At 40.2% G+C, this 21,449-nt stretch overlaps 1 protein-coding gene and 1 long non-coding RNA gene across 3 annotated transcripts in view; both read right to left on the bottom strand.

Moving 5' to 3' along the window:
• Positions 1 to 456: 456 nt before the first annotated feature.
• The window catches only part of LOC113155808 (NACHT, LRR and PYD domains-containing protein 12-like), a gene marked incomplete at its 3' end in the record, with an annotated part of 144,181 nt that continues 123,188 nt past the window's right edge, over positions 457 to 21,449 (bottom strand). Inside the window, 3 exon segments of the mRNA XM_033326757.1 lie at positions 457 to 622; positions 1,025 to 1,198; positions 1,880 to 2,053. Coding sequence (XP_033182648.1) covers positions 457 to 622; positions 1,025 to 1,198; positions 1,880 to 2,053 — 514 coding nt within the window.
• LOC117153065 lies at positions 5,902 to 12,759 on the bottom strand. Of its 2 annotated transcripts, XR_004463480.1 has the most exons (4): positions 12,702 to 12,759; positions 10,852 to 10,897; positions 8,469 to 8,628; positions 5,902 to 5,946 (listed from the first exon to the last, which is right to left on the bottom strand). It is a non-coding gene; the product is annotated as an uncharacterized LOC117153065 (long non-coding RNA). The 2 variants fall into 2 exon arrangements; XR_004463479.1 differs by lacking the exon at positions 12,702 to 12,759 and having other exon boundaries at positions 10,852 to 10,936.

Raw genomic sequence — 21,449 nt, 5'->3', positions numbered from 1 at the left:
GAACACCTGATTTCATCATGAGGAGATTTGTTCACAAAGTCAGAATGAGACACTGAAGTCAGAATTACAGGAGCTCCCCTCTTTTCTTTGCTGAATGTAAAGTGCTTCAGTGAAGATTTGTCATCAGCTGAGAGGAAATGTTTCCAGCACAAAACTACTTTCTGCTGCAGTGTTCATTAACACGACTCCACAGTGAAACATATTTTTCATCCTTTCATGGCAAAGAGGTGCTTTGTTTTATTAATTCTAACAAATGGAGGCACCATCTGGAGGAGCAACAAGGTAACAAAGAGGAATACTGGCCTTTTTTCTGAAACAACTTCTGCATCATCAGTTTATATAGATTTTAACTGAATCAATTATTAACATTGATTAATAATTAATCATTAACATCCCTACTTCCTCCTCCATCAGACTCTGTCTTTGGCTGCAGCAGGCCTCTCCATACCTGAGAGTGTCCAGTCTCCAGTGTGGATCCTCCAATCCAGCAGACAGCAGCTTCACTCCTAAGTCTCCTGGATGATTGTAACTCAGATCCAGCTCTCTCAGATGGGAGGGGTTGGAGCTCAGAGCTGAGGCCAGAGAAGCACAGCCTTCCTCTGTGATCAGACAGCCTGACAGTCTGTAGAACAGATGAGATTTGGTGGTGGGTTTTTTGTACAGACAAACATCCCATCCCCCTATTTGAATTTGAAGCAAAGTTAGTCACATACAGAATCATGGTAGAAAAAGTAAGTGAAGCTCTAACAACATAAACTAGAGTCAGGTTGCAAACCTGGAGTCCAAAAAATGACAAAGAATTGAGGTGTGGTTCAAAGCTACATGTCTGTTTAAAAAAACATGAATGATCATGAATGTTTCATCTTTTTCGACTTTTCCCATCAGGGGACGCCACAGCGAATCATCCCTTTCCACCTCACTCTATCGTGGGCATCGTCTACCCTCACACCAGCCAAACTCATGTCCTCTGTTATCACATAAATAAATATATATTTAAGTTTTTAAAACACAAACTTGACCTGACCTGAGTGTTTCCAGTTTACAGTGTGGATTCTCCAGTCCAGCAGACAGAAATTTCACTCCTGAATCCTGCAGGTCGTTGTTACTCAGGATAATTTCTCTCAAACTAGAGGACTGGGAGCTGAGAACTGAGGACAGAGCTTCACAGCTTCTTTGTGATAGGTTACAGCAACTCAGTCTAAAAAAAGAGATGTATCTGTGTTAAACGATAATCACCTTTAAGACTCAATGAATTTAAAACACACAGGAAAAATACAGCTATTTTATTTGTTGTAAAATACAGATGAGAAAGTTCTGTAACAACTTCTGTCTCCATATTGTGAAATTAGTATGTTTAATCTGCTTTGGTCTCTGTCATGTCAGTTAGAATTATAGACTTGTTAAATATCTCCAGTTAATTAAAACCGAATTTAAACCTGACCTGAGAGTTTCCAGTTTACAGTGTGGATTTTCCAGTCCAGCAGACAGAAGCTTCAATCCTGAATCCTGCAGGTCGTTGTTATCCAGGTCCAGTTCTCTCAGACTAGAGAACAGGGAGCTGAGAACTGAGGAGAGAGCTTCACAGCTTCTCTTTGAGAGGTTACAGTCACTCAGTCTGAAAAACAGTGATGCATAAGATGACAACATTTGTGTCAAACTGTAATCACCTTTGATGTTGACCCTAAACTAAAAAGATACAACACAATGATAGGAAAAGAAAGTACAGTTTTTTATATATTGTAAAAATACTGATAAGAAACTTCTGCAACTTAAAACTCGTGATATCAGGAAGTTTAATCTGCCTTGGTCTATCTCATGTCAGTTAGAATACAGACTTGTTAAATATCCCCATTTATTTAAAAAAGAAACTTGACCTGACCTGAGAGTTTCCAGTTTACAGTGTGGATTCTCCAGTCCAGCAGACAGAAGCTTTAATCCTGAATCCTGCAGGTCGTTGTTACTCAGGTCCAGTTCTCTCAGACTAGAGGACTGGGAGCTGAGAACTGAGGACAGAGCTTCACAGCTTCTCCCTGAGAGGTTACAGCCACTCAGTCTGAAAAACAGTGATGTATAACATGACAACATTTGTGTTAAAATAAAATTAAATATTATGTAATACAAGAAAACAAGTAATAAGTTCTGTTTTGTTGTTAAAATACAATAGCTGTGGATTTAATGATGAATAAATTCCACTATCTTTACACTTACACAACTTTCTTGGAGACTTTGACGACTCCCAGCACAAACAGAAGATCCTTCTCTGAAAAGTATGAAGAGTATTTGAATGGAACACATACATCCAGATCTTTTCCTGATGACACCAACATGAAGAGCAGAGCTGACCACTGAGCAGGAGACAGTTTATATGTGGAGAGACTTCCTGAGTTCATGTACTGTTGGTTCTCCTCCACTAGAGAACGATCATTCAGTTCATTCAGACAGTGGAACAGGTTGATGCTTTTCTCTGCTGAGGGAGTCTCTTTGATCTTCTTCTTGATGTACTGGACTGTTTCCTGATTGGTCTGTGATCTACTTCCTGTCTCTGTCTGCAGACCTCGTAGGAGAGTCTGATTGGTCTGCAATGAAAGACCAAGGAGAAAACGAAGAAACAAGTCCAGGTGTCCATTTAGACTTTGTTCGGCCTTGTCCACAGCACTCTGGTGGAGAAGTTTTAGTTCACATCTTAACTGTTTGGAACTCAGAGAAGTTGACTGTTCTTCAGACAGCAGATTGACTCCAGAGTTGACAAAGGTCAGATGGACATGAAGAGCAGCCAGAAACTCCTGAACACTCAGATGGATGAAGCAGAACACCTTGTCCTGGTACAGTCCTCTCTCCTCTTTAAAGATCTGTGTGAACACTCCTGAGTACACTGAGGCTGCTCTGATATCGATGCCACACTCTGTCAGGTCTGATTCATAGAAGATCAGGTTTCCTTTCTGCAGCTGCTCAAAAGCCAGTTTTCCCAGACACTCAATCATCTTCCTGCTCTCTGGACTCCAGTGTGGATCTGTCTCAGCTCCTCCATCATACTTGATGTTCTTCATTTTGGTCTGAACCACCAGGAAGTGGATGTACATCTCAGTCAGGGTCTTGGGCAGCTCTCCTCTCTCTCTGGTTTTCAACACATCCTCCAGAACTGTAGCAGTGATCCAGCAGAAGACTGGGATGTGACACATGATGTGGAGGCTTCGTGATGTCTTGATGTGGGAGATGATTGTTCTGGCCTGCTCCTCATCTCTGAACTTCTTCGTAAAGTACTGCTCCTTCTGTGGGTCAGTGAACCCTCTGACCTCTGTCACCATGTCAACACACTCAGGAGGGATCTGATTGGCTGCTGCAGGTCGTGTGGTTATCCAGAGGCGAGCAGAGGGAAGCAGGTTCCCCCTGATCAGGTTTGTCAGCAGCACATCCACTGAGGTGGACTCTGTCACATCAGTCAGGATCTGATTGTTGTGGAAGTCCAGAGGAAGTCGACACTCATCCAGACCGTCCAAGACGAACACAACCTGGAACTCTTCAAACCTGCAGATTCCTGCTTCTTTGGTTTCAGTAAAGAAGTGATGAACAAGTTCCACCAAGCTGAACTTTTTCTCTTTCAGCACATTCAGCTCTCTGAAAGTCAATGGAAATGAGAACTGTATGTCCTGGTTGGCTTTGTCTTCAGCCCAGTCCAGAGTAAACTTCTGTGTTAAGACTGTTTTCCCAATGCCAGCCACTCCCTTTGTCATCACTGTTCTGATTGGTTCCTGTCTTCCAGGTGAGCCTTTAAAGATGTCTTCATGTCTGATTCTTCTTTCTGGTCTGTGTGGTTTCCTGGATGCTGTTTCAATCTGTCTGACCTCATGTTCATCATTGACCTCTCCAGTCTCTCCCTCTGTAATGTACAGTTCTGTGTAGATCTGTTTCAGAAGGGTTGGGTTTCCTGCTTTAGCAATCCCCTCAAACACACACTGGAACTTCTTCTTCAGATTAGATTTAAGTTCACGCTGACAAACTGCAGCAGGAGTTCCTGAATGAAACCACAAAAACATGATCAATATAATTTATAATGAAAACACAGTTTGACAGTTTCATGACCCTTAATGATTCACATTTCAACATATTAACACTCCACATCTTCAGCTCTCAGTAAACGTCTCATTTGTCCATGATGTAAAATGTTCAGAGAAATCCTCTTACTGCTCTGCAGACAGTCAGCCAGCTCCTCCTGCTTCATTCTCCTCAGGAAGTTCAGTGTGATCTTCAGAAATGCCTCTCTGCTGCTCCTCCTCTGATCTTCATCCTCACCATCCAAAACCTCCTCATCCTCCCTCTGATTCTCTAAGCATTGTGGGTAATGTCGACTCAGAACTTTTTGGATCTTCTTTAGCTCGTTCTTCACAAAAGTGACAATGTTCTCCTCCAGCAGCTGGAACAGAAACTATATGAATGACACAATCCAGCTCAAATCATGGAGCCAAACATCAGATCCATGTTGGACAGACTGACAATCCACTGGTCTAAAAAGTGCAGCATGGAGATTATTGGGAACACAACAGATGGAAAAGTAGTAGTTGGACATGTACAGACCAGAAATATGGAGTCCAGGTGTGTTGGATGCTGCTGGGCAGACTGACCACTGGGAACCTCTGAGCTCTCCTGGTCCACTCTGTGGAGGAATCATCAAGAATGAGCTCACAGTATGTCTGTCCACACAGAGACACACACAAGGTAAAGGTCCATGAAGAGAAATTTGATGTGAACAGTGAATCAGAGACTCCCTGTAGTGGTGAAGCTTTACTGTCACCAGTCACTTTGGTTTAGTCTCAGCAGCTCTGAACAACAGATATCTCTGCCTCCCTCACTGAACAATGCTCAAGTGTTGGAACAAGGCATTTAGAGACAGAGTCTGCTTGGATCACACTGGTTGTACTGGGCAGCTCCCAGTCTGAATATGTTGAACTGTGTGAGTATGAGGCATAGTGCTGCTGCTCACACAATTCACTTTGACTAATTCACATTTGAACAACTTCATTCATTCATTAGTTGGTGGATCCTAAATTAATCTTCAGATGTCAGCTCTGGTACTGACACTGGGGACAAACAGTCCTCTACACTGACTTCAACAACATTACAACTAAAGTCTTCCAACAGGAAGTGAAGAAGTCAAGATTCTTTAAGACATTTATACCAAAATCGTCATTTGGAGAACTTCAATCACAAAGATTTGATCAGAGTTCAACATTTGTGGTGTTCAGCTGCTTCCTTTGACGTCTGCCTGCAAGTCAGCACTTCATTAGAAGAGGAGCAGCCCCCTGAGACCCTCTACAGGATCAGTGGTTTAGCTACTGGCTGGATGGAGATTTGATCCATGATCAGAGTGTTTGCTGGAAGAATAGTGAAGAAAGCTTCTCCTTCAAATCAACATTTCAAACAGAAATCAACTTACTCACATCAGAAATATCCAGAAATCCAAAGAACACAACAATTTATCATCAGAGAAAGTTTACATCATATTGTTCAGACTGATTTTAAACTCACAACAACTTACTCCGTGTCTGATGAAGGTTGATGTTTAAACTCAATAAAACCGTCTTTTGAGCAGTCGCTCTTGAAGGACACACAGCTGGGTTCAGGTCCTGGTCCAGGAGATTCTGGTCTTTGATCGGACCTGATAGAAAAACAACTTTGGTGACGCTCACATATTCAGTCAAAGTTTCCTTCATAAATAATAAAATAGAATCAGAAGAATAGTAAAAATGTCCTGATGAAATATTCAATTCTAGATGAGACTTGGAGACAGAATCAGTCCGATGGTCTCAGTCATCTCACCTCTGAGCTTTGGTCTGGCTCTCATGGTCCCCACACAGAGTGGTTTTAGAGGGAGGGACTCCCTCCTCTCTGTCTTCACACTGATCCATGCTGCTGAATCCACATCCACATCAGCTCACACACACTTTCTACCTTCATGTGGAGAGGAAACACAAATCATTGATGTGCAGTGAAAACTGAAATCCTCCTTTCCATCATTTCTCCTGGACAAAGATCAGCTGCTCCTCCACTGATTGGCTCTTCTTTCCTCTTTCATATCAGTGTCACTTGAATGCAGTCAGACAGCAGTGGGAGGCAGAGGAAGCTGCCATCAGCTGCTCTACTTCTACTATCAGTCCACTAGATGGAGGCATGAAGCTGCAGCCCAGCACACACAGGATGATGGACCAACATTTACACTCACTGACACACAGAAGGACTGAGATCCACTGATTTGATGAGACACAATCTCTCTATCTACAGAAAATGACTTGATCCAACAAACTACCTCTGATTATTTCAAACAAAAACTGGACTGAAGTTAGTTCAGCTCAAATTGAACTACATCAGGAGATCTCTTTCACTCTGGTAGTAAGGTAAAAATATCACAGAGAAGGCAGCTGGTGAAATCAATTCAGCTGTGTGGGTTCAGTAGTTTGTAGATTATAACCTACTTAGTGCTTATGTGTTCAATAACGTGCCAGATTAATTACTAATTAAGACAATCACATGTCCAATAACCTAATACAATGAAAGAGTTTTTTAATAGTTTAACGTCAGGTTTGTGTAAATCAGGTCCTGTCTTTATGGTTTGTCTGATAGTTTGACGTTGAGCTGTGACTATTATGTGTATTATATGTTGTAACATCGTAGAGTGCAGGTTAAGACCGTGTTAGATTTCCTTAGTTAACCATTACTGTTCATCAGATCCACTCAAAGTAAAGTCTTTCACTGTAGTGCTTGTTTTTCCTTAACAGATTCTATTAGTGTAAGATTCTCAACCTGTTACTACTGTCTGTTTAGGTGCTGCCAGTGATATTTAATGGTGTAATTAGATTTGTACGCATAACTCTGTTTAGTAGACTTGTGGCTGCAGTTTTTTCTGTATTTTATTTTTCATGTTCATTCTATCACACACACCAATACCAATACCAACCATGTCAGATTATAAATTAACACCTGGAAAAGTGAACCTGACTCTAAGATCAACATGTTCTTAGACCCCTGACAAGACTGCTCAAAGATGTTTGAGCAGCATATCCATATAACAAAACATCAATCTATCTTTACAAACAGGCTACGTACCACAGGCTTTTAAGGTTGCTGTAGTCAAGCCCCTACTCAAAAAGCCTTCTCTGGACTCAGGGGTTTTAGTGAATTATAGACCAATATCCAATCTGCCCTTTATCTCTAAAATCCTTGAAAAGATCTCGTACGACCACCTGCGTAGCAATAACTTGTATGAAGATTTCCAGTCAGGATTTAGAGTACATCATAGTACAGAAACAGCAGTGGTAAAGGTCACTAATGATCTTCTATTAGCATCAGACAATGGTCTACTCTCTATACTCGTCTTGTTAGATCTTAGTGCTGCATTCGACACTATAGATCACAACATTTTATTACACAGACTGGAACATGTCATTGGGATCAAAGAAACAGCACTAGAGTGGTTTAAATCATATCTATCAGATAGATTTCAGTTTCTACACGTTAATGATGAGTCTTCAATGCACAGCAAAGTCAGCTATGGAGTTCCACAGGGATCTGTGTTTGGTATGTTGGTATGATATGTTCTTTTCACTCTCTATATGTCCCCCTTAGGCAATATTATTAGGAAACACTAAAAATTCTAATGTATTTATCTATAAAACAAGAAGAACCTAATCAATTAGTCAAACTTCAAGCATCCTTAAAAGACATAAAGGCCTGGATGACCTCCAATTTCCTTCTCCTAAATCCGGACAAGACAGAGGTTATACTGTTTGAGCCTAAAAATCTCAGAGACACTATGTCTAAACACATTCTCACCATTGATGACTTAGTATTAGCCTCAAGTAATACTGTAAGAAATCTCAGAGTTAGTTTGTACCAATAACTCCTTAAAAAGCTTCTCCTCTCTCCTTTCTCCTATATCAATTCAAATGCCACCATTGCATGTCATTAACTTTGTGTCTTCTCTCCTGTAGTTGTGTTTCCTCCTCTCTGTACTTTTCTGCAGGTATCCTCTGAATTGGAGCTGTACATCTCCTGAGTCCAGTTACTGGACCTACCAACCTGTCCAGAGTTTTTGTTGCCTGCTGTTCTTTTCTCTCTCCTCTTTCCATTCACCCCTCAGACCGCATTTAGTGGCTCAGACAGCGGGAGAGCAGCGGCTCATCTCCGCCTCCTCCACAGGCTGATGGAGGCAGGAAAAGCTGCCTTCAGTCCTCAGTAAGTGGAGCTCCACAGTAACAACGACTCTGTGTTCAACTAGAGACCATCCACTAACTCTAGGTCCATTAAAGACGGTTTTAAAAAGAATAAATAAATAAATAAAGTGAACCAGGAAGAGAGACGAGGTGGAACCACGGTCCTGGATCGGTACCGTAGTGAAACCTCCTATTAGTGAACTTTAGTCTTCATTAGTTCAATGAACGGAACCAAAGAGAAAGAATCAAACAAAGCAAACTTACAGGAGATTCAGACAAAGTGGAGAAGAAGACGACTCTCCGAGAAAAGACTCTGACACAGGTGAGCTGTTACCTGGAATGACGTAGGACAGGTAGGAAGGAGGAAACAGGAGCAGATTTTCACAATAAGAGACAGACTGCTGTGTCCATGTTCCACTACTGACTGAAAGAGTGAACTGGAACTAACAGGACAAAACCAGGTTCATTTAATGAAGATGAATCAAGCATAAAACAGTTTAACATATGTTTGTCTTTTATAAAGATTGTGCTACTACACATCTTCAGTGAAGTCAGAGGTGACTCAGGTCTGTCTGGACACAGCTGATGACCACTCTGCACTGCTGTGTGTTTGTGTTTATAACCTGAAGATCTTCTTCTAAAACTCTGGACACACTGCTGTGATTGTTTGAATGTCAAGTTAGGATTAAACTGCTGACAAATCACAACCTAACAATGTACAGTGTCACTTTTGCAGAACACAAAAAAGGGATGTTGTTAGATTCCAGTTTTGGTGGGTATGCTAAAGTAATTTTGAAAGACCAATAAAATAATGAGACCAGAAGTTCCGGGATGAAAAACAGAACAGGTTATTTTCTTTTGTTTCTTAGTTGTTTATTTTGTCTGTGCCTTGTATATAAATTACTGTGCAAAAGTCTTGGGACGCTACATGTTTCTTTGGTTTGGCAGTGCTATTATAACTATAAGCCTATTTTTATTGTAGTCACTTGATTAGAATACAGCTAGTGTACAAAATATGGGAAATATGCTCACAGTGATAACACAAAAATATCAGAATGGACAGCTTATGGTGGCTAAAGTGACAAATATTAAGTGTAACCTGAAGGAGAGAAGCCAAAAAAACACTTTTTGTATTTCTCATGTTAAAAAAGGGAAATGAATACTGGTTGTCAAATGATGCCTAAGACTTTTGCACAGTACTGCATATGTGGGTGTAAGTGTGAGAGAAAGAAAGAGAGAGAGACTGAGCCTTAGTCAAATCAAAGTCTAAATAGAGTTTCTACAAACAGACTTACTACACTGTAGGTCTGGAAATGACTGAGAATCAGCAGTTTGCTGTACAACAATCTACTCTAATGATTCCTGGACACATGTGCTGTGTTTGCAGAGGGGGGGTGGGGGTTCATTAATGTGAGTCCTGAACAGAAACACACATGAAAATCTACTTTGGGAAACCACAGCAGCAACAACTACAGTGCAGCAGCAGAGATGATTTTCCTTGTACAAACCTGGAACTCAGGCCCTTAGTTCAGTAACAACATGAAATCCCACATTCAAGTTCCCACATGTGTGAAACGCAGCATGACGACGTTCAGTAAGAGACGTGAGCTCAAAGACGTGTTTCTTCTTTACTGAACAGAAACAGTGAAGTGATGTGAAAGAAGAACTTTGAAAGTTACTGCAGCTTTTATTATATCAAGGGTTAAATAGAGATTTGTGAGGAGGTGGGGGGTCACACTGCTGATACTGGATCAATTCTCTTTGTATCTGAAATCATGGAAACACTGATATTCCTGTTCAGAAATTAAAGTACAAGTACACAGACTCTGTACTCAAGTAAGAGTGCAAGTACATGCTGAAAAAGTACAGCGTTAAAAGTACCACCTATTTCTCTTCCCATGTTTCCTGTCTGTCTCTCCACAACTCACCATCAATACAGCACAAATACACAAAGAAGTAAAAGTACTGCACAGATTTTACTGATTTTAATGTGTATTACTGTGTAAACATCAATAATGTTGCAGCAGGTAAAGGTGAAGTTCACTTCACGTACTGACAGGTGGTGAATGTGTACTAATACATCACAGATCAGCTGATCAGAGTTTCTATGAACAATCTGCAAAGTAGCTGTGAAATAAATGTAGTAAATTAAATGGTACAATATTACTAGTGTAATAGGAAGAGGAAAACAAAAACCCAACTAATGTCCATTAAAGATGTTTTTAAACGGACACATTTTACACAACAACAACAAAAGGAGGAAATAAACAGAACCAGGAAGAGAGACGAGGTGGAACCACGGTCCTGGATCGGTACCGTAGTGAAACCTCCTATTAGTGAACTTTAGTCTTCATTAGTTCAATGAACGGAACCAAAGACAAAGAATCAAACAAAGCAAACTTACAGGAGATTCAGACAAAGTGGAGAAGAAGACGACTCTCCGAGAAAAGACTCTGACACAGGTGAGCTGTTACCTGGAATGACGCAGGACAGGTAGGAAGGAGGAAACAGGGGCAGATTTTCACAATAAGAGACAGACTGCTGTGTTCATGTTTTACTACTGACTGAAAGAGTGAACTGTAACTAACAGGACAAAACCAGGTTCATTAAATGAAGATGAATTAAACCAATCAAGAGCTCCACTTACTCAGCTTTTCCCCATGAACTTCATCCCTCTGCAGCTTCTCTTCTGTCTGTGGAAAAAAGGAGATTTGTTCACTTAAAGTTTAATTTTTATTACTTCTATTTAACTGACGACGTCCTTCATCAGTGTGTGTGTGTGTGTGTGCAGCCACACCTTCATGTCTTCACTATAAAATATGCAGTGTGACTGGTCGGACTGAGTCTCAGTCAGAGTAAAGTTCACCTGCTGTCAGTTCTTATAGTAAGTAAGTCAGATATTCATGTGGATGGAACTGGACTGTTAAAGAGACATAGACTCACAGAGAAACTATCACCATCACTGTCAGTAACTACAACTCTCCACATTCAGTACTGACAACAACACTGACGTTCACTCTGACATCATGTGTATATCTATCTATCTCTTCTTTTCCTTTCAGCTGTTTCCTTTCAGGGGTCACCACAGCGAATCATCTGCCTCCATTTAACCCTGTCCTCTGCATCAACTACCTTCATGTCCTCTCTCACTACATTCATCTTTATAGACGTAGTGAGAGGACATGAAGTGAGTTGATGCAGAGGATAAATGGAGGAAGATGATTCATGTATGTATGTGTGTATATATGTGTATATTTATCTATTTGAGTAAAACACTTATTTGTGTTCTGCAAAAATTAACACTGTACATTGTTACATGACAAGTAACAGGACATTTGTCAGCAGTTTAATCCTATCTGACATTCAAACAATCACAGCAGTGTGTCCAGAGTTTTAGAAGAAGATCTTGAGGTTATAAACACAAACACACAGCAGTGCAGAGGGGTCATCAGCTGTGTCCAGACAGACCTGAGGCACCTCTGACTTCACTGAAGATGTGTAGTAGCACAATCTTTATAAAAGACAAACATATGTTAAAATGTTTTATGCTGACATATTGAAATAATACTTGAGTACTTGTACTGTTAGTCTTCATATGTCAGTAATAGTAAAGAAATTGAAGTGGTACTTCTACTTGTAGTGAGGTACTCTGTAAGGTTTTCATACTGTGACTTGAGTTTTGGGTTTGTTTACTTCTACCACGTGTTCAGTCTTGTAGATATTAGACTGATTCACCAAAAACATCCTATAAGCAGCTGTCGCTTCACTTTTATGGAGGTGGACAGACAACCACTTGGTCCTCACTGTTATTTCTATTAACTACTACTACTATTACTAATACTACTACTACTAATACTACTACTACTAATACTACTACTGCTACAATTTAGTATGATCTCTTCGAAGTAGACCTCGTTTTTCACCTTGCTGTAATTTATCTGTTTTTCCTCGTGTTCTTCTCTTTCTGGTTCGAACAAGTTGTTCATCCAGTTTTTTTCCACCCACTGACTTAAGTGTGTTTAAACAGAGTTTAATTAACAGTAGGTGGAGGTGGTTTGTTTACAGTAATTAAATATTTTTATAGTAAAGGCATGAAGGTGTGTCAGTTAAATAATTGTAATAAAAATGAAACTAAACTTCATCTATAGCTACTGTCACACAAACACTCCCCATTCCTGAATGTAGAACTACTTTGTAGTTGTTGTTTTTATTCTACTAAAATGTCAAAGTCATCCCCAGAAGTTCAGCACATGGACAGAAATAACAAGGACATGTCCACAAATAGAAAATAATGGAGAGAAGATTTACAATTGTTCCATTTGATTTATTTCCACACAATCACAATTTCCTTCATCTGAGTCCCACGAGAACTTGTCTCAACACAAATGTCTTCTATAGAAATAACATTCAGTCACATTTGATCTAATTTAAAACACATTTCTCCAGCAGATGTCGCCAAAGTCAAACCACCTGTTGTGACAATCAAACGTCTCTTACCTGTCAAGATCAAATCTCCAACTTTCCTCATTAGAACTCATCAGTTCTTCAATTCTATTGGTGGATCATGAGTTGAACTACTAAGTGAAACAGCAAATGAAGCAGTGATGAAGGAAAACATTATAGAACAGCTGGACGTGGATTCTGTGGTGTCTTCTGACAGCTGTTTCTACTCTGCAGGACTCACACCTGGAAACACCAAGGCTACAGGGATCAAGGATGGAGGGAGCAGAGATGAAGGAGCTGAGGACAGACGACACAGTGAGACACATGTTGGACTGGCAGTAGCTTTGTCACTTGGTGCTGTGATGGTTCTTGGTATTTGTGGTTTTGTCCTAAACAAGAGAATCAACAAAGGACAGAATTCAGCAGCTGTCAGCTCAATGTGACAATGATTTTTAGATTTTAATATATTTTACATAAAAAGTAAAAACTAAGGATGACGTGTGATTTTAGTTTATTGAACCTTTAGTTTATGTAAAAACAACAAAATGGAAATTCCTCCACTATGAGGATCTAAAACTGAGTAAATGTACATAGTTATTTACCAGCTCTGTTTTAATGTCAGAATTTGTTCTTTCATTTCCATTTAGTCATTTATCAGATGCTTTTATCCAAAGAGACTTGTGACTAGTGATGTGACGATGAGGCTCAGCTGTGTTGTTGTGCATGTTTATTGTGTGTATTGATTTGAATTGTTGTCTTTCCTGTTTACATCATGAGCACAATAAGTCTTCAGAGGGAATAAATACATTTGACCTTATTAGGATGAACAATCAATATTTAATTCATGAATTCATCACTGTGGTGTCTCCCTGATTTATCCAGTATCTGACCTGTAAATAGCAGCAGATAAATAAAAAAGTATCAGACTCAGAGTAGAAGTACTCTATTTAAGTGTAATCAGGAACATGTAGCTACTAATAAAAGTAAAAGTACACAATGCATTAAAATGTGACTTGAGATTTCACCACTGGGACAGAGAAACAGCTCAACTGTCCATTTGCAGCCCATGTTGTAGTCAGAGAGGGTTTTACATCAGTCGATATAAGAAGCAGAACAACCAATGAATGAGAAACGTTTCTTTTTTAATTTATTTCTAAAGATTCAGATGCCACAGTGATTAGATGAACTTACTAAACTGTCGGCTCATCAATCATCATCGTTTGACATATTCTTTAGTCTGTGAATAAAATGCACATTTGTAATATTTCAACACCAATAAATATTTGTATCAACAATAACAAGGATCAACTGGAAAGATTTGCAGCCATGTAATAATTCAAACAGACCAAACAAGTCCCATTGAATAGGACTCACTTGATAGTTAACAGACAGATAAAGAACAGAGGAGGAGGTCGTTATCAAACTGTTCTCCCACAAATGTTGTTTGCTGGAAACTGGACTTGCTGCAGATCATGTTCTGTTCCAACACCATTTTTGCACTTGTCTTCCAGATGTGGACGTTAGTGATGCTAATGATGAAATAGAAAAGGTTTCCTTCTTCATGGGACACAGGTTCTTGGCAGAGACCGTATATTCCAGATTTCATATTTAGTTGGATATTAAAACCCTCCCTGTTCAGTTGGTCTCTCACCTGTCTGGAGTGGTAACAGTCCAGCAGCAGGTGCTGTCTCGTCCTCATCACAACCTGTCACCAGACATTTGTTAGTTTGGAAGAAACAGCTCCACTGGACCAGCGCTCTCAGAGGGAGTCTGTTCACTGGAATCAGCCACACTGGACCTTTTCAGGGTTTTCACACCTTATTTTATCACTTACATCTTTATTATTGGACCTGAATCTCAGATGGAGCCATATTTATAGTCTAATATGCCTCAATTTACATTCTCTTTAATTAGTTTGTATAAAGTTTTAGTGAAGAACTGTTCCAGGTTCTATTAAGATACTGATCAATAGTACCTCCATATAACAGTTAGTGATGTGCTAAACTAGACCTAACAGACAAATCCTGACACCTACACACAGTTTGTTCCAGTTTACTTTATTGTTGAATGATGAATTTTACCTTCTACTGTTTGTTGTTCAGTTTTTTATTTGGTTCCATCAAAAACTTCATTAAATTAGTTTATTTATCATGAAAGCTCTTTACACAACTGTCATTTTATCTGGACTGTGAAAGTCGTGCAGCATCTTCGTGCACAGTTGGTTATTAAATGTAAGATAGGACAAGCACCAAACTAGGACAGGAGAATAACAAAGAATAACAAAGGCGAACAAATTAGTACAGTTTCAGCCGTAGCCAATTACGACCATATTTAAAGGACCTGTTTTGCTGGAGCGTCAGCGGAAGCGTCAGCCCTCGTGTTCAGCCCTCTTTGTGTGAAGACCTGCGAGTCTGCTGATGCATCTCCCACCTGCGGCCCTTCACCCAGAACACCCCGCCGCCGGTGTTATGCCGAGATCTGCATCCCCCACTCTAATCAGGGAGGCGGATGCAGATCTCGGCAACTCCGAGTTGCCAAATATTGCACCCCCTCCCTTATTAACTGCAACACACGTTATAACAAAATGCTGTCATTTGTCCATATTTTAGATTATTTTAAGTTGACAGTGAAAATTCACATACGCAAAAGTGTGAGTGGCTCAAATCATACCGAAGTTTGCAAATCTTGTCATTATTAGCAGATATTGAATTACATGAAACTTGCCTTGACAAAGTATGACACATTGATAACATTCATACATTCAACGAACCACATTGAAAACATTCATTAACCACAACACTACTAATCTGCTAGAACATTTTTAATAGGGCAAAGATCTGTAGTGTACTTTGTTACACTTTTGCGTGTGTGAATTTTCACTGTCAACTTAAAATAATCTAAAATATGGATATAACGTGTGTTACAGTTAATAAGGGAGGGGGTGCAATATTTGGCAACTCGGAGTTGCCGAGATCTGCATCCTCCTCCCTGATTAGAGTGGGGGATGCAGATGTCGGCAGGCATGCAAAACTCGGCATAACACCGAGCCAGCTGGGGGACTTTTGTGATGAGCTGGATATGCTGTTGTCTCAATTCCCTGAAGATGGCACTCCTCTCATCGTCTTAGGAGACCTCAACATCCACCTTGACAAACCACAGGCAACTGACGTGCTCGCTCTTCTGAACACGTTTGACCTTAGACTAGTTTCCACTCCTCCAACTCACAAAGCTGAAAACAACCTGGACCTCGTTCTGATCTGAAATTGCACTGTAGATGACATCTCTGTCACTCCTCTGCATTTGTCGGATCACTTCTTCATTCAGCTCACAGTCTTCATCTCTAGACCATCTCATTCTTCCACTGCACTGGAAACATTCTGCCTCAACCTCAGATCTCTCAACCCGGAGCAGTTTTCTTCCCTGGTTTCTGCAGCGCAGGTTTTATCCAACTCTAACACCGACGCAGCCACGGACAGGCTCTGCGATACTCTTTCGTTCTGCCTGGATAGTCTGTGCCCTACATCTACTAGACCTGCTCGTCCTTCAGCTTCCAACTTGTGGCTCACTGACCAGATCCGTGAACAACGCAAGGTGCTCAGGAGTGCTGAGGGGAAGTGGCGCAAATCCAAGTCTCAACCTGCTCTAACTGAGTATCAGGATTTGCTTCAATCTTTCTCTTACAGTGTCATCAGGGCGAAGACTGAATACTACCAGGACAAGCTCAGCAACACCACAGACACCAGAAAGCTGTTCTCAACTTTCAAGTCTCTACTTGACTTAGATTTTGTTTGATGCCTTGTTCCTCACTTTTAAGTCGCTTTGGATAAAAGCGTCTGATAAATGACTAAATGTAAATGTAAATGCGAAAGTCATCTTAAGGAACTTTATATAGTAGGATTAAGACTTTACAGAAGAAATCCCTCTTAAGCAGCACCAGGCAATATTGGAGAGAAAGAACCCCCAGCAGGACCAAGGAAGAACCTCAGGACCAGTAATAGCAGTTTATCTGAAGAAGAGTGTACATGTGTTTAAGAACAATAATGTACACATTTTGAGAGAGGAGTGGGGGGAAAAAAGGCACTGATGCTAAGATGTGGCTGATGGTGTGATCTGACACTGTTGTAATTTGACCTTGGAATTAATTCAACCTCTTTGGACCATTGCTGTGGAGTTTTTGGTTACCATTCGTATTCTGTCTCTACAAACCATGACACCAAACCACTCAGTGACTGGCTGTTTAAAAGGCTGCAGAGGAGAATGACTGATAACAAGTTCTAAATGACGACCCTCGGTTTTGGCCTTTCACTTGTTATTTAAGATAAGATAAGATAAGTTTATTTGTCATGTGCACAAATGTACATAGTACAGTGGACAATGAAATGTGTTGATGTACCTGCTTTCTTTTACATAGTGAGACAGAACAAGGAGAAATCAAGAACAGAAGTCAGAAGTCACAGATAAAAATATACAGAATAGATTTTACATTTACATTTACATTTACATTTAGTCATTTAGCAGACGCTTTTATCCAAAGCGACTTACAAGTGAGGAACAAGGCAAGCAAACAAAATCTAAGTCAAGAAGAAACAACATCAAAGCAAAGTGCTATCGAAAAAGTGTTTCTGTTTCAAGAGATGTGAGAAGGAAAAGGTAGAATTTTTCTTTTTTTTTTTAAGTGCAAAGGAAGATGTGGAAGAGTTCTGTTTTCAGCAGTTTTTTAAAGATTGCAAGTGAGGTGGCTGAGCGTGCAGAGATAGGCAGCTCATTCCAGCATCGTGGGATCACTGAGCTGAACAGTTTTCCTTGGTGTCGACTGTGTGGTGCTGGTACCACCAGACGACGTTCCCTGGTTGAGCGCAGTGGACGGGAGGGGATGTAGACCTGAATGATTGAATTGAGATAAGATGGAGCTGTGGAGTTAACCACTCTGTAGGAAAGAGATCCTTGCAGCCACAGGAAGCCAGTGCAAAGATCTGAAGAGCGGTGTGACATGAGACATCTATGATAAATAAAACCCAAATAAATAAAATAGCACAATAAAATATAAACAACACAAATTGCACTTAAACAATTACTCAAAGCTATAAAATATTCAAAAGAAGTCAGTATTACGAACTGAAACTGAAACGTAGATGTGGAAACCTGTGCGTACCCATGTAAAGATTGTACAAATATTGAGCATAGCCAGTACAAAGCTGTATGTCTAGAGAAAGTAAAAGAAACCACTGGTGTATTAAGCAGCAAACACTGAACAGTTCAGTCAAGAACAAAACAACAGACATGTACAGAGCTGAAGAAAACAGAAACAGAAATGTATTCTGCATGTGGAAAATATAAAGAAATAAGAATATGTTATTTATGAGAGTAGATACCAGAAGAGGTTCTGCGTTTGGAATGGGATGATTAACCTCACAGCCACATTAAGTCAATCTGCTTCCCTCTATCACTTGTTAGCTGCAGTATTTTCTGTCTACTTTAACGATGTAAAGCTAAAGATTCCAAATCACAATAAACCAGTTCCTTAGTTTGTTTGTCTGTGCAGGATGATGAGCAAGCAAAACCTCTGCTTCTTCTAGTATGGTAGGACAGCTTTTTCCTATTCCTCCTAACCACTGATGAGGCTGTGTCTCAACTTATGTTTAGTAGCTGCTTTATAATATTCTTGTTCTCTCTCCATCTTTATCAAATCTCACAAACTTCCTCATTGAGTGAATCCATGTTGCTTTAAACAGTTTTCAGGCCAAAGCTGAAAACACTGAAGTGATCACAGGATTCTTTCTACTTATAAATAATAGAATTATTATTATTACAGTGATGAAAACTAGAATCTGTAGACTGAAAAACATCCAGTAGGAGGCAGCAGAGGAGCTTAAGTTTGTCTAATAATAGTTTCTCTATTGAAACCATCAACCTTTAACGTTTAGTATTTAAATTACTATTTTAGGAACATACTCAGTATTTGTGGTACCATGTTCCTAAACAAACTGTTCCTGAAGGGTTATTACCCATGGCAGGTTGTAGCCTTGAACAATAACTATGTAAGAAAAGCTAATTTATTGAAAACGGGATGTTACCAACATGCATACCTTAAACTAACTACAACTGTAACTTCACCTGATGAGGACCTGTTTCTAGGAGGTAATTGTCTATGTTCCCAAGAAGTACAGTTATATCTGAGTTATTAGCAAAGGTAAAAGTGAAGCTTTTTCTTAGTATTTCAACAGTTACCAACTATTACAGATGTAAATTATCCATTGTATTACTATAATCTTCCATATATCAGGTAAATGTTTAGTAATTATGGGACTGTACCAGTTAATTGTTCAAAGTAACTAGACAAAGGTGCTGTTCAACACACAGCACACAGTAAAATATCATCACTGACACGTGGACAGAACAGACTGCAGCTTTAGATCAGCTACTGAGGTGACATCTGCCCTTCTGTGTCTCTTAGTGAGATTAAAGGTACAAACACCACCGTTTCCTTTGTCTTTGGTGCAGCAGCAGTGTGATTTCCTCTCCTGCAGTTTGCACCTCACTGGTCATTTACAGTAAACGAGTTTGTGATCGCAACAATAAACTCTGTTGAAACATTACTGTGTTTCTCTCTTCATTAAAATTTGCTGCAACATCAAACATTTAAGCTTAATTTAAGAAGTGATGCTCAGTGGTGACTGAATTGATTACATCGTTATGGTCATTGTCCAGTCTCTGCTCAGCTGGGTTGTGCGAGGTCGTCACCATGGAAACAGGCAGATGGTTTCCTGCAGTCAGAGAAGTTTAAAAAGTAGAAAATGTAATAATATGGATCATGCTGTGTATGATGTTAAAGACAACAGTGATTGATTGATGAGTGTTTGTGAGGTCAGGGACTGATTCAGAGTGTTACCTGTGGGTCTGTGTCGACATAAAGACACCATGAGGAGAGTGGAGATGAAGAGTGGACAGAACACCACCAGGTGGAGGACCAGTATGAACCAGACCAGTTCAAAGGTAGAGGAGTCAGGAGGTGAGGTTGCAAAGGTTGGTGAGGGTGTTGTTGTAGTTGTAGGTTCTTCTGTAGAGGGAATCCACCTGTTCAGGTGAATGTGTGGATGTAATAAATATTGAACTCAGAGTTTTCCTCCTGACCTGTGACAGAGATCCAGCTGGGTGGAGACTCTCCATGACTGCTGATGTTACACTTGTAGAGGCCTTCATCAGACTTGGTAACATGGTGGATGGTCATGTGACCTGTAGGCTCAGTCCTGATGAGGGAGCCATCTTTATAGAAATCAGCTGGGAGCTTGGAGGGAGGGCTCTTTGTTTGACAGTGCAGAGTGACATCATGTCCCTCCATCACAGGGAGGACAGGACTCTGCAGGATCACTGATCCACCTCAACACAGAGACAAACTACAGCATTTCATCCATTTCCACAAAGACTCATTAACACTAACTCCACAGTCTGATCTTACCAGAGACAGTGATGTTGATGATGCTACTGGTTGATCCCTCTCTGGACTCACACCAGTAAACTCCACTGTCCAGTGGGAGGACGTAGCCGATGTTACAAGAAGAACCAGCAGGTTTTCCCCAACCGTCTCCGCACTGCCTCCCGGTGTCTATCTTTGTGTTCCTCCTCAGTGTCCAAACAGTAGAGCTGTCGTCCTCCTCACAGCTCAGAGATAAAAACTCATTTTCAAACCGCTGAGAGTTGTTGGGACTCACTCTGAGATAAACTGTGGGATTTCAATGTAGTTTGAACAAGAACTAAATGAACTGTCGACCATCATGAAGTACACACTGTATTTGAAATATTTAACCTGCATCAGGACCAGACAGAGTGGAAAGAACCTTTTCCTGTTTACAAGACCAATGAATTATGAAACTCGTCTCTCTATTGTATTCGACTAGAAGGAGCCATAAACATATGTTTCCAATCTTAAAGTTGCCTTGGTAAGAGGCTAAGTCAGTGAAGACACAGTTTGAGTTTTGAAAATAACACAGATTTCCTATGTTACTGAGTTTCTGATGATTAAATGTCACTGTCAACTTGAAATGAACTTCATGAACACCAGGAGCTGTTTGCATCTCAACTTCTATCTAAAGTGTTCATATCTCTGCTTTTAATTGGGAGAGTTCACTTTCTCTCTCAGTCTGACTCCCAGCTACATTAGTCTGTCTCTCTGTGTTTCTCAGGCTCAAACAGTGAGCTTCAGATTGTGATAGAAGACGTTTACTAACCTTGGTTTGTGCAGCGCAGCAGTGAGATCACAACTAACGAGAAATGACAGGTTAAGATTTAATGACTTGTCTGTTACATAAACCAGCACTGATTATCTCTCAGCAATCACACATCAACATGCATTCAGCAGGTTGTACTCACCCACAGAGTCTGTACAGAAGTTTATTACAGTGAGTTTTGTCTGATTGTTGGTTGGTATCAGTGCCTGAGGGTGGTGGTTGTATTATTAGTTGTATCTGAGACAAAAAGTCAATTAAAGGCTCATTGGAGCAGATGCTGATGTTAATATGGTGGTTTGAGCAAACAGGCCTTAAAAAACTCAACCAGGTTGATTCTGATATTTCCAGCTTTAGTAACCACGTTTGGTGCATTCAGGGACAGTATTGACAGAAGGTTGTCTTGTGTTTTGGACATAGTCTAAAAGGCTGCACCTTAAATACGACCTTCATTTATAGTAAGTGATAGATGCACTAGGTTTTCCGCCAGAGGTGTGAGAAACGTCAAACTACAGGAAGTCAGTGCTGATGTGCTATTACGAGTAAACCTGTTCATGTCTGTTTTAACCAGACACTCATG

Source organism: Anabas testudineus, chromosome 18, assembly GCF_900324465.2.
Source record: "Anabas testudineus chromosome 18, fAnaTes1.2, whole genome shotgun sequence".
Lineage (NCBI taxonomy): Eukaryota > Metazoa > Chordata > Actinopteri > Anabantiformes > Anabantidae > Anabas > Anabas testudineus.
This window is presented reverse-complemented; position numbering and strand designations above follow the sequence as displayed.